This window comes from Cupressus sempervirens, chromosome 6 (genome assembly GCF_028749045.1).
Source record: "Cupressus sempervirens isolate cs-2001-9-10 chromosome 6, ASM2874904v1, whole genome shotgun sequence".
NCBI classification, from domain to species: Eukaryota; Viridiplantae; Streptophyta; class Pinopsida; order Cupressales; family Cupressaceae; genus Cupressus; species Cupressus sempervirens.
Window position 1 is genome coordinate 386,704,299 of NC_143123.1, and position 13,440 is coordinate 386,717,738.

Here is a 13,440-nt window from a genome sequence, read left to right on the forward strand (position 1 = left end):
TTGGTATGTTGTTGTTGGTATTAGGCACATCCTCTTTGCTAGCTATCTTTTTGAGCATGTTGTATCTTGTTTTCATTTATAGAAATACTTGGTTTGGTACTTAAAATGAACAGAGATGTTGTCTTGTGGCGTCTTAAGGGTCTTTTAGGCTCCTCCCGATGTTGTCTTGCAAATTCAAATGAATTCATGGGAATTTGGGTAGGATTTATGAGTACTTGGCTTGATCAGGGTCTGTTTGGGATCACTTAGGAAGTGTTGGGAGTATCCCAATGTGTTTTTAGTCAATTGGGATGTAGTTGTGTGTGTTAGGACTAATTTCAAGTAGTTTAGGTGGTTGTCTCTTGAAAAGCACATTTGTTTCTTTCCATCTCCCTATTGAATTTTTTTATGCATGCAATCGTTCTCTCATCTCGTTGCATGCTCCATTATGTGATCATTCTTGTCTCATGTCCCTCTTCCTTCTTCGCATGCATGATTGAAGGACTTTTAAGCAATGAAGGATTAAGGAATTAAGGTAAAACCAACTCTTCAAATGGGGGAAAGACTTAGAAAAATGGGGTTTTATGGGAGAATTGCATATGGAGTATGGCTGGAAAGTTTTGGGACAGCAAATGAATATATGTGTTTGAGCTCAAAATGTGTGCTTATATGGTAGAAAAACCCAAAACTGGGTTTTTGAAGGGCAATTGCATGTGCGTACCATAATCTTTATGTAGGGAAAATGCATGGGAAATGGGCAGCATAACATTTACACCATCATAAGCACATGTGCAAGCAACCACCATAATGAGTTTTAAGTCATATGACAAGAATATAACAAGCGTGGATAAGTGCGTGTAAGCGTGAATGTGGCCTTTTTGGATGCCAAAGCATGTTACAAAGTGAGCTTGCTTTCCTTGGTAGTTTTAGTCAAGAATGAGGTTTTCAATCCCGACTACATATGCAAGCAAGATGAAGCACTTGCATATGCAGCTTGGAGAAATTAGATGGAAGATAGAAGAAACACATCATATACAAAAAAAAATGCAAATGGGAAAATGAAATGAAGAGATTTGCAAATAAAAACAAAAGAACACATATGTACAACTTTACCGTATGAAATTCACAAGAAAATTTCCTCTTCCGACTGAAAACAAGAGAAGGCTCTTCAAATCTTTCTGCAAAATCTGGAGCAAATCCAAGAGATTTTGGATTTAGAATGATTGCACAAATGGGAATTAAATAGACTTTGAATCTTGATTCAATCTTTCAAAATGAATGCATTCTTGTGTAAAAATTCATAGCTTGCCAAGTGTAGGAAGTTGGAGATTAAAAATGCATCAAAATAGCAACCATTTTGACCAAGCAATATACAATATGCAATTCATATTAAACATGGCGTCTAGGGCACCAAACACAACTTAAAAAGAATGATAGAAAAGCTGCAAATGATAAACAATACCAAGAACTCACATTGGAAGCAAAATGTTTGGATTTGATGAAGAAATATGACAAAAAATGGGCTGTTTTTGGGAAAAAAGATGTGCCCTAAATGGGTTGTTTTGTGACCAATTCCTTTCAAATTCGCACTTTTGATAAGCCAAAATTGATCCTTGAGAGTTTTCATGCAAAAAGGTCCTATTGGAGGCAAACATCAAAAATATTTGGTGATGAATCTTGTGATTCTTTGCTCCAAAATCCTATTTTTTCTGAAAACACCCAAAATAAGTGGGTTTTTGAAACTTAAAAACATATGCTTTCCTCTAAGAAATTGTCACCTAGGCTTGTTTGATAAAAAAAACATGTAAACGTGAGTAAAGATGTTTTGTTTAATACCAAAGTATATGCTTTTCCTCTTCAAATCCCCACTTTATGATTGTCTAGTGCAAATGAAAGTAAAAACTTGTTTTTAGAATAGAAAAACATGTGTTTTTCACTTCAAAAACTCCACCATATGCTTTAACATCTCCAAACACCTCTATTGGAGAAGTATAGGTGGGTTTTTAATTTAAAAATTAAAATACATGTGCTTTTGGGTTCAAATTCCCCCCATTATGCATTTAAATCATATGTTAAGTCAAAAAACACATTAATGGACTTTCAAAGTGTAATCACGTGCTTTTGGGCTTAAATTTACATCTTATAAGCACTCAAGTGATATAAAAATGTGTTATTGCCTATAAAAAGTCCACCTATATGTATTTAGGACATATTTTATTGGCAGTTTGTTTTTAATAGGTGTTTTGCATGTTGATATATCACTTCTATCACTTGTACATGTTTTGCATTATCTCTCTTTAGAGAGGAGTTTTGTCCCAAAGGGTTTTCTCCCTTTCTCCATTTGTGAGAGATCATTTGTACATGTGTACTTGACTTAGTTGTCGGGATCCATATTGCATCTTCATATTACATTTTGCATCGTTGCATAATTTGAATAATAATTTCACTCCCTAAGTTGCATGTAAGGGGGGGTGTTAGTGTCAATGAGGTTATTTCCTATCAAGTTATTAGTGAGAACATGGTCACATGTTTACATAGGAGTTAATTTAGTTTTCCTAATACCTTAGATGTCACTTCCAAAGGTTACTTATCATGGGTCCATGTCTCATTATTTACTTTTAGTCACATAGGTTATTTAATATTTGGTTTAGGCATTTATTACCATACATTGAACATTTAATGTTTGTATTAAGGGTAGTTATACATGCCTCATCACACGTTTTCTATATAACCAAGGTGCTTTGTTTTTGTATCATGTCTCCTTATATCCATTCTTGTAATACATCATCTCATTATTCATGCAAGCTCGTGTTGTAACTCATTTGTATAAGGTATTTTTCTTGGTTGATCTTTTGAAGTCTTCAATTTCATAACTGATCTTTGCCATTTCAATGCCTTATGTTGTTGTAGAAGAATCCTAAGAAGTGCACCAACACCTACCATGGTTACACTTTATGGATGTATTTTTATACAAATTTGAGAAAACTTGATGTTTCTTTGCAATTGGTCATAATCTCTAATGTCAAAATGCTATTGATAAGAAATGCAATGGGATATTTTGGGAAATTAGTTGATTGCACCATGTCAATAGTGTGCTGTCAAGTTTCAACGTACTCTATTTTGCTTGTGGACATATGTGTCAAAGACAATGTCACTTTGTTTTGAATAATGTCAGCATCACCGATAAGTTAGCCCAATCTTCACATTAATTATAGATGGTGTTGCATGAGAATTTGAGATAGATAGAACTGCATAATCAAATATCCCATAGTTCTACATATGTTTATTTACTTCTTATTTTTTAATTTGAACCTTGTTTGCATTTTGATGTTTTTACACTTTCTTGGCTCGATTGGGAGTGTTCTATGATGCAAACTATATCACATTGGCTGGTTAAATTGAATCATTAAGGATTCAAATATATATATTTTTTTCTGTACAAATTACAAAGCTCAAACCTTTAGACTTTGGAATTGTTACATAGTCAACCCTTAATATTCACTAAAGTTGTATTTAAAACATTTTTTTATAGTAGCAACTTTTTAAATTTTTGTCCAGGGTTTAACAATTTTCACTTGCCTTGAAATAATCTTGTAAATAATTTAAGTTGGTTAGGAGTTTCAATGAATTTGACTAATATTACCATTTTATATAAGCGAAACATCCTCACTTCCCTTGCCATTCAAATATCCTAGTGGTTCGTCCCCTTTATTGACTTGGTGTTGGCATAACTAATGATGTGAAGATTGGTGATGTTAGTAATGTCATGGTACAAATTTTATTGCATGATAATTAGTTTCCATATTGTCATTGATGTTAACTATTGACCTAGTGTTCCTAATATGTTGCCTAGCACAATATTGATGAACAAAGTGTTGCAGTGAGGTTTAGTGGGTATGATCATTAAGAGAGTATTGAGGATGTCTCTTGAAGTGCATATGGTGACCATTGCTGCTGAAGTGAAGAGTAAGAAGATCGGTGAATTAATAATGCAACTATTAGAACTATTAGTGACAACCAATAGGTGATTTGATTGGTTTGTCAAATCTATGTCAAATGAAGTGGAGTGGTCACAAAATTTTGTGAAGAAGACATTGAAGCTAATATGGTTACGATAGCAACTCAATATCATGACATGTAAAGCAGCTCCAAGATGGAAAAGTGACTGGTGGAGTAGTAATGAGTTTGATGAATAGGTTAAAGTGTAATGAGTTCTTGAGTAACAATTAGTTAATTGGTGATTGGTGACCAGTATTGAGGTTGCAGTGAATGTAGATGCATTAGTCGTGATCTAATGACGTAGATGTAGATTTGGAGGTGATGATCTGACATCACACTATTCGATGACAACATATGGAGAAGATTCTAGAGGAAGCAAGTGGCTGGTGAAAATGTGTTTGATCTCAGACACAATTCTATGAATTAGTTGTACGATCGTATAGACGTGTTTTGTGGCTTAATATATTGTCTAATGGCAGTTGGATCAGAGTAGGGTATTTGAAATATGTATTGATTTCAAATTCTAGGGCTTGATTAAGGCGATAGACTTGAAGGTCCAATATATATTGGTAAAGGTAAACAATTTGATGTTGTTGATCATGGTTGAGAAGGTACGGTGAAAAAGTGCAAGGTGTGAGCCAACCAAGAAGAAGCTAAGTGTGTTGAGAAGCAAGTTTGAGTTTTAGTGGATATGATTAGATAGAGGTAGTGCTGTTACATAGATCATTCTTTCTATTATTTCCTAATAGTTATAGCAGTCAAAATCCCTTAACTAGGTGGATCCTAACGGGTCCTTTATTGTAAATCCTTTGATAGGGTGACACTTTAACTAGTGCTCAAAGTCCTTTAACAAGGCTACTTCTAATAGGGTAAATATCCTTATAGGGCTAGAGGTAAATCCCCTAACAGGGTGACACCTATCAATGTCTTTGTAACTCCTAACAGGGTTAAACTCCTCACAGGGTGTACTTCAAAAGAGTACACAATTTGTGGGTACTGATCCCTGCTGTGGTTTTGATCTAAGTTAGCTTTTTGCTATACCAAAATCTCTGTGTCAACTTGTTGGATGGTTTCATGTGTTTCTATTAAGTTGTTTATGGGATATATGTTTAAAAGGTTGAAAAGTTGATTATCTGATTGATTACTGATTCAACCCCCTTCTCAGTAATCCAATTCCTTAGGACTAATAATTGGTATCAAAACTTTGTTCCTTTGTTGTGGTGAAGCTTAACAGCTTGAGGGAAAGATCCAAGATGATGAGGAAGTAAGGTCCTAACTTTACAAGGGAGAACTGCCTAGTGTGGTGGGACAGGATGAAGCTTTATCTCAGAGGTATGAGAGGGCAGTTTTGGGATCATGTAGTCACAAGGTATGTTGTTCCTGTAGGAACCCTTGTTGTAGATCAGTTGAAGGCTCAATGGGAGCATACAATTACCATGACGGCTATTGCTAGCACTCTTCTAGATGCAGAATACATCAATGTCCAAGATCTAGAGACTTCTTATGGCATGTGGCAGAAACTAATAAGTGTCTATGGTGGAGACACACATGTTCAGAAGGCTAAGTTTAACAACCTGAAAGGAAAGTTTGATGAAATGAGGACGATGGAAACATTGAACAAGACAGTCAAAGGATCAAACATGTGGTTGCTGCTACCAAAGGTACTAGTGGTTTACTTGAGGAAGAGGATGTGGTAAGTTACTTAGAACTTTATTGCCTCAGTATGCTATTAGAGTCTCAACCATTCAACAAGTCATATCTTTAGGTACTGGAGTTGTTACATTAGATGCATTAATAGGCAAGTTGGCTACTTTTGAATTGAGTAACTTCAATAACAATATGCCTAAGATAAAAGCTGCATTCAAGTCCTCTTTGGCCTTGCTCCTGCAAGAAAATATATTTCAAGGAGTTCTACTTATTGCTCTAATGGGTATGAATCTGTTTTGACTATAGAGAAAGAATAGGAAGAATTGAAAGTGTTGCTTGCTAGGAGGTTACCTAGAGGAAGTGGCAAATACAAAGGTATATTGCCTTTGAAGTGCTTTTCATGTAAAAAGATTGGACATCTTGCTCTTAGATGCCCTGACAAGGCAAAGAAGGAAAATGAAAGAAAATTCAAGGAGAATAACAAGAAGGCACACTATCTTGCAGAAGGTGTTACTAGTGAAGAATCTGATGGAAGAGACGAAGAAGAGATTGTGTTTGTTGATGTTAAAGAAGATCTCTCTGATGGCGATGAGAAAGCATTGGGTTCTAGTATGAGTTACAATGGAGACTGAATAATTGATAGTGGTTGCTCACACCACATGACTGGTGATAAAAACAAATTCTTCGAGATCGAAGAATGTGATGGAGGATTGGTAACGTTTGGCAACAATACTCCTCCTGTTGTGAAAGGTAAAAGTTTCATTGCTTTGAATATTAAATCAAATTGTCATGATGTTTATTGGGTTGGAGGTTTGAAATACATTTTGTTAAGTGTTGCTCAGGTAAATAACAAAGGATATAGATTGGAGTTAAGGAATGTGTAGGATCATTGAGAAATCAAGAGATGTGATCACTACAGGTGAACAAACTAGAGATAACTTTTTCCATCTGAATTTTACTGCTAAGAGTTGTGTGATTGCTAAAGTTGAAGATTGATGGTTGTGTTATAAGAGATTTTGTCATGTTAACTTCGATAATTTGATCAAAGTAAGTAAGATAAAAGTAGTGAAAGGTTTGCCTAACCTAGTGAAACCAAACAACGTAATGTGTAAAGAATGATAGCTTGGGAAGTTATCCTATCTAATTCTTTTTTCATCAACAAACGTCATGCTTCTGAAGGAATTCTAGACATAGTTCATACCTATTTGTGTGGTCCAGTAGGAACTCAAAGTTAATATGGAGATAAACACTTCATGCTGTTTGTAGATGATTACTCCAGATTGATGTGGGTTGTATTTCTGAAATGTAAATTTAAAGCTTTCCACATGTTTAAGATCTTCGAAGCTAGAGTAGAAAGGGAGATTGGCAAGAGGTTAAGATGTCTTAGATTAGATAGAGGTGGGTTTACTTCACATGAATTCACTACATACTATGGAGAACAAGGAATCATAAGGTAGATGTCAGCTCCCAAAACACCTCAGCATAATGGTATTGCTGAAAGGAGAAACATGGCAATCATTGATTATGCAAGAACATTAATGTTGCAGAAAGGTGTTGCTCAAACTTTTTGGAGAATGTTGCATAAAGGTGTTGCTTAGACTTTTTGGAGAGAGGTGGTGAGTACTACAGTTTACACATTGAACAAGGTACAATTGGAAAAAGTAAAATAAAACCCCCTATGAATTGTGGTATGGTCAATTACCTGGTGTGAGTCATTTCAAAGTTTTTGGAAGCAGATGCTTTATAAAAAGAGATAATTATTCAGGCAAGTTTGATTCAAGAAGTGATAAAGGAATATTCCTAGGGTATTCCACTAAGAGCAAAGCATACCAATATTTCAACAAGAGAACAAAGAAGATGGTAGAAAGTGCAAATGCTACGAGTGATGAATTCTCAGACAAAAGTGATGAATCCATAAAAAGGGAACCATAAGATTATCATGGATTTGTTTGCATGCGACTGGTTGAGTAGAATGCTACAATAAAACGAATGGAAGAATAGGTGAATACACAGGAACCGGTCCAAGAGTTGAAGCTCTAAGAGCATAATTGATTTTGCCAAGTATGTTAAGTTAAATGGATGTTAAATCACTCCCTAGATCAAATTATTGGTGATAAAAATGCTGGTGTACTAACAAGAAGAAAGGCAAGAGGAAGTACTTGTTTGCCATCTGAATTTGAACCAAAGACGAGAAATGATGCATTAAAGGATAAAGATTGGGTAAAAGCCATGGAAGAGGAATCATAATAGATTGATAAGAACTAGACCTGGACATTAGTGCCTAGACTAGTAGACAAGAATGTGATTGACACCAAATGGGTTTTCATAAACAAGATGGACGAGACAAGTGAGGTGGTAAGGAACAAGGCGAGACTAGTTTACAAAAGATATGCACAAGAAGAAGGCCTAGATTATGGAGAAACATTTGTGCCTGTGGCAGACTTGAAGGGGTAAGAATACTTCTTGCATTTGCTGCTTACAAAGGAATAAAGTATATCAAATCAATGTTAAGTCAACATTTTTGAATGGTATCTTAGAAGAAGTATACATAGAACAACTAGGTGGTTTTGCTAATTTAGAAGGCAAGAAGTGCAAACAATAGAAAGCATTATATGGATTGAAGCAAGCGCCAAGGGCATGGTATGAAAGATTGTATTCATACTTAATCATTTGAAGGCTGAAAGTGATGACAAGCTGCTGATTGCAGAAATATTTGTAGATGATATCATTTTTGGTAGAAATGATGGTTGAGTGTTGCATTCGGAGATGAAATGAAGAAAGAGTTTGAAATGTCTATAATTGTTGAAATCAAAATTCTTCATAGGTTTATAGATATTCAACTTAAGGAAAACATCTACATAAGTCAAATTAAGTATGTGAAATAAATATTGAAGACATTTGGATAAGAAAACTCAAAACCAATTGGTACCCCAATGGTAACAGGTTGTAAACTATCCAAGGAAGATGACTCCAAAGTAGTGGATGCAATACTATACAAATCAATGATTGGTAAGCTACAACATATGGTGCACAACAACTTGGATATAGCATAGGCAATTGTGTTCGTGGCTATATATATATATATATATATTTGATTTTCTTTTAATCCCAAAGAATCTCATTTCATTGTAGTAAAGAGAATCTTTGGATATCTCAAGGGAACTAAAGATTATGGTCTATGGTATGGACACAGAGGTGATTTCACATTGAATGTATTTATTGATGCTGATTTGAGCAAGTAATGTAGATGATCAGAAGAGCACGAGTAGAGGAGCATTCTTTTTGAGTGATATGCTTGTGTCATGGACAATCAGGAAACATAATTCTATATCACAATCATCATCTGAAGCGGAGTATGTGGCTGCTGCAATTAATTACACATAGATGATATTAATCAAGTAGATTCTGGGAACAATGCAAGAGAAGATAATTGAACCAATGGTTATCTACTATGATAATACAAGTGCCATTAACATCTCAAAGAATCCAGTGATGCACTCTAAGACCATGCATATAGCCATCAAGTATCATTTTCTTAGCGAGCAAGTTCATTGAAAGGAAGTAGGGTTGGAGTATATGCCAACTAAGGAACATGTATCAAACATATTCAACAAACCATTGCCTAAGGATACATTTGAGTCTCTAAGGAGTACGTTAGGGGTCATTCCCTTACCTAAGTTAAATTAGAAGAAGATGCACTTGCATCAATTCAAGTGTACTTAATGAATATCTTTATGCTTTGAATTGATATTTGGAGGCTACTTTTTAGGGGGAGTAGTTGCAGTTGTAGTAAGTACTAGTAAGACATGATTTGTAGCATAGCAACGGGTGTGTATTGACACCGTTCACATTGTTGTCAAAAGGGGAGAGAATGTATTGTTCCAGTTGAGGAGGGGAATATGTAGATGAAGTGAGACAATTTATGCAGATGAGAGAAGTCTAGTGTAAGGGGGAGCATCTGGAGAAGTTAAGAAAGACAAAAGTGGGCACATTTTGTTTTCCTAGTGCTGAATACTATTGAACAGGTTTGTGCACATTGAGCCTAGAAGTGTAGTAGGTGTTCCCATCAATGCCTAAGTGGGAGATTGTTGGCATAACTTATGGTGTGATGACTAGTGATGTTAGTAATGTAATGGTACATATTTGATTGCATGATGATCAGTTATTGTGTTGCCATTGATGTCAACTATTGACCTAGGTTTAGTGGGTGTGATCATTCGGAGAGCATTGGGGATGTCTCTTGAAGTGCATATGGTGACTGCTATTACTGAAGTGAAGAATAAGATGATCAGCGAATTAACAGTACAACTACTAGAATAGTTAGTGATAAGCGATAGGTGATTTGATTGGTTTGTCAAACCTATATGCCGAATGAAGCAGAGCGATTGCAAAATGTTGTGAAGAAGATATTGAAGTTGACATGGCTATGACAACAACTCATTATCATGATAGGTAAATTAGTTCTAGGATGGAAAGGTGACCGGTGAAGCAGTCACACGAACGAATCTAGAGGAAGCAAGCGTTTCATCATAACTTGTTTGACCTCTGACACAAAATTCTGTGAATTAGTTGGTCCAATCGTGTAAATGTGCTTTGTGCTTAATATACTGTCTTATGGCAGTTGGATGCGATTGGGATATTTGAAATATGTATTGATTTCAAATTCCAGGGCTTGATTAAGTGGTGGACTTGAAAGTGCAATATATATTGGTAAAGGTAAACAATTTGATGTTGTTGATTGTGGTCGAGCAAGTGCAGTGAAGAATTGCATGGTGCAATCTAGCCAGGAAGAATTTAAGTGTGTTGAGAAGGGAGTTTGAGTTTTAGCAAATCTGATTAGGCAGAGTTAGTGTTGTTACAAAGATCATTCTTTCTATTGTTCCCTAGTAGTTACAACAGTCAAAATTTCTTAACCAGGTGGATCCTAACATGTCTTTTGTTGTAAATCCTTTAACAGGGTGACACTTAAACTAGTGTTCAATGTCCTTTAACAAGGCTACCCCTAATAGGGTAAATCTCTTAACATTTCTAGAGGTAAATCCCCTAAGAGGATAATACCTAAGAGTATCTTTGTAACTCCGAACAGGGTTAAGCTCCTCACAGGGCGTACTTTAGAAGAGTACACAATTTGTGGGTACTAATCCCCATCGTGGTTTTGATTCATGTTGGGTTTCCGCGATACCAAAATCTTTGTTTCAACTTTGTGAATGGTTTCATGTGTTCGATACTTTTATGCGTTTCTAGTAAGTTGCTTATGAGGTAAAGGTTTAAAAGGTTGAAAAGTTGATTATTTAGTTGATTACTGATTTACCCTCCCTCTACCTTAGGACTAACACCTAGTTCATTTTCATATGGATTTTGTGAGATCCCTATAGATTTAGGTGTAGGTGCCTAAATTGGCCATACCTTGACTACACCTTATTTTATCATAGCCGGTAATCGAATAAATATTTTTATTTATGTAAAATATAATATAACCATTACCTTTATCCTTCCTTGTTCTAAGTGATCCTACCATGTGTTAATCTTCATTGAAAGGATCTTCTCATAATTGCAACATCATAAAAGGGCAAATTGTAGACACTTACATTTGTCCATACTTTGATCACATTTGATTTTGCCTTATCCTAGTCATTAATCAATAATTTTTTATTATTTTTTGTTTAATTAGTTTACCAACACCATCATCCCATCTTGTCTTAGTATTTATTTAATATATCCTTCATCTTTATCCCATATTATTCTAGGCATTAATTAAATAAACATTTATTATTTATTAAATTAGTTTAACTATCACCCACCTTCTAAACTTCTAATTAATCTCTCTTTCACCTTTATATCTCACTTTAACTAATCGAATAAGTTTATCATTATTCAATCAATTATTGGGAATCACATGTCTATCTAAGAGTTTGTCTAGATTCAATGAACCTAGATTCTTGATACAAAAGTCAAACAACTTTACATATCAACTGTCCATTTCATGTTACATCTTCAAACCTTGACCATTTACATAAAGATATGCCCTAATCAAACCTTAAACATATCTCTTATCTCTCATGTCACATTTGTCACATGATTACAACTTTTGATTCAAGCCTTAATCCTCAATGAATCCTAGCCCTCCATCAACTTATCCATCTAAGCTTTTGATTTCCCTGTTGGAAATTCTATAAAGTGATTCGTTGTCACATTTACTTTCATCTTAGTCTTATGCTGCTGAATTTATATCAATCTTCCCTCATCCCATTGTTATGCTGTTGTGCTTTCTATTTATTTTTCCATTATCATATTACTCATTATTTATTCACCATCTCAATCTTACTATCATGCTATTGATTTTATAAGCAATCATGGTCATACATCAAAAGAACGAATCAAGTGGAGCTAGGGCGCATTCTAATTTAACTATAGTCAAGGAGAAAGAAAGGTTTTAGATGAACATCTTGTCTTCTGTATTATTTGCCATTAATCTTTTCCTGCCTTGAAATATTTAGAAATTAATTTATACTGCTTAGGATGTTAATGTATCTAATGGATTTACCATTTTATATAAACAAAACCTGCTTTCTACACCTACCTTTCAAATATTCTAATAGCCCATCTCGTTTGATTGGCCTGGTTCATTTTCATACGAGTTCTATAAGATTCCTGGAGACATTAGGTTGCATGCTTGTGTGACAGTCATTGCAGAAAAGGTTATTATTTTGGCTAAGGTGGTAATGATTTTCACTAGACTTTGAATAGTTGTTAATTTTTTGGGACATTTTTCAATCAATTAGAAAATATCATAATGATAATTGAACATCTTTTTGAAGACTAAATAAAATTGAGCTGTTCTGTTACACGGGAAATACATTTTTAGACTGAAAAAGGTTAATTTGTTGTACTTTATTTGACTTGTTTCCATTTCAGTTATTTGCTTTCAAATTTTCAACTCTTCTGATCACTATTATAAGAAGAATTATTACCTCACATGAAATACTCACAAGGTGATTTTTGTGACTTGCGATTCATTTGAAGATTTGCAGGGGATATGGAGGTTTTGGAGCACTTGGTCACTCTGTCCATCACAGGGAGCTTTTACCCAAACAGGTGAAAAACCAGTGGGAAGGGAGGATTATGTATGTTGCAACCAGTGGAGCTCATACAGCTGCCATTACTGAGTCAGGTGTGATTTTTGAACATCTTTAATTTTCTCTTCTTTGCCTGATTGTATAGGTTCAATAATTGGTAGTGCATGGTAAAATTAACAAAAAAATCCCTAAAATGTGAATATTAATAGTTCAAGAGCAGGGTTGTAAATCTTGTTTTGAAACATCCTGCCAATGACTTCTTTCAAAATCTAGGAATTGTCTGAAATAATGTTGAATTTATATTTTATGCGTATCAACCATACTGTTGAATTGCAGCATCTTTTAGTCTTCATTAGAGTAGCATATGGCTTTGCATTTTTGCATGGAAGATTTCACGTTACCAACCGAAAACAAATAAATTCCTGTGATAGGTTTGTAGGACCAGAAAAGCTCCACAGAAGGTTGGGTTTGGAGATTGTTTTCCATGCAATTTAGGTCTTGCTCAGATCTTTCTGTGTCATAACATATTACAGAAATACAAATTTGGTGTTTATTTGGTGTATGTAATAGCTTAGTTGTGATCTGAGTTCTCAATTCATCTATTTGAATTTTTTTGTTCTTTAAGATATTATTTTGATAAATAAAAGCAAGAAAAAGACAACAATACTCCACAAATTGAAAAAAATGTAACATATCCATTTCTGGACTCTATTTCTAATTGAATCACAACAGATTTTCC

The 13,440-nt window shown here is 34.7% G+C and overlaps 1 protein-coding gene across 1 annotated transcript in view; it reads left to right on the forward strand.

The window, feature by feature from the left end:
* The window catches only part of LOC149552674 (RCC1 domain-containing protein RUG3, mitochondrial-like), an 87,928-nt gene that overhangs the window by 13,898 nt on the left and 60,590 nt on the right, over positions 1–13,440 (forward strand). Inside the window, exon 2 of the mRNA XM_089788237.1 lies at positions 12,657–12,796. Coding sequence (XP_089644363.1) covers positions 12,657–12,796 — 140 coding nt within the window. The remainder of the gene's footprint in view (positions 1–12,656; positions 12,797–13,440) is intronic.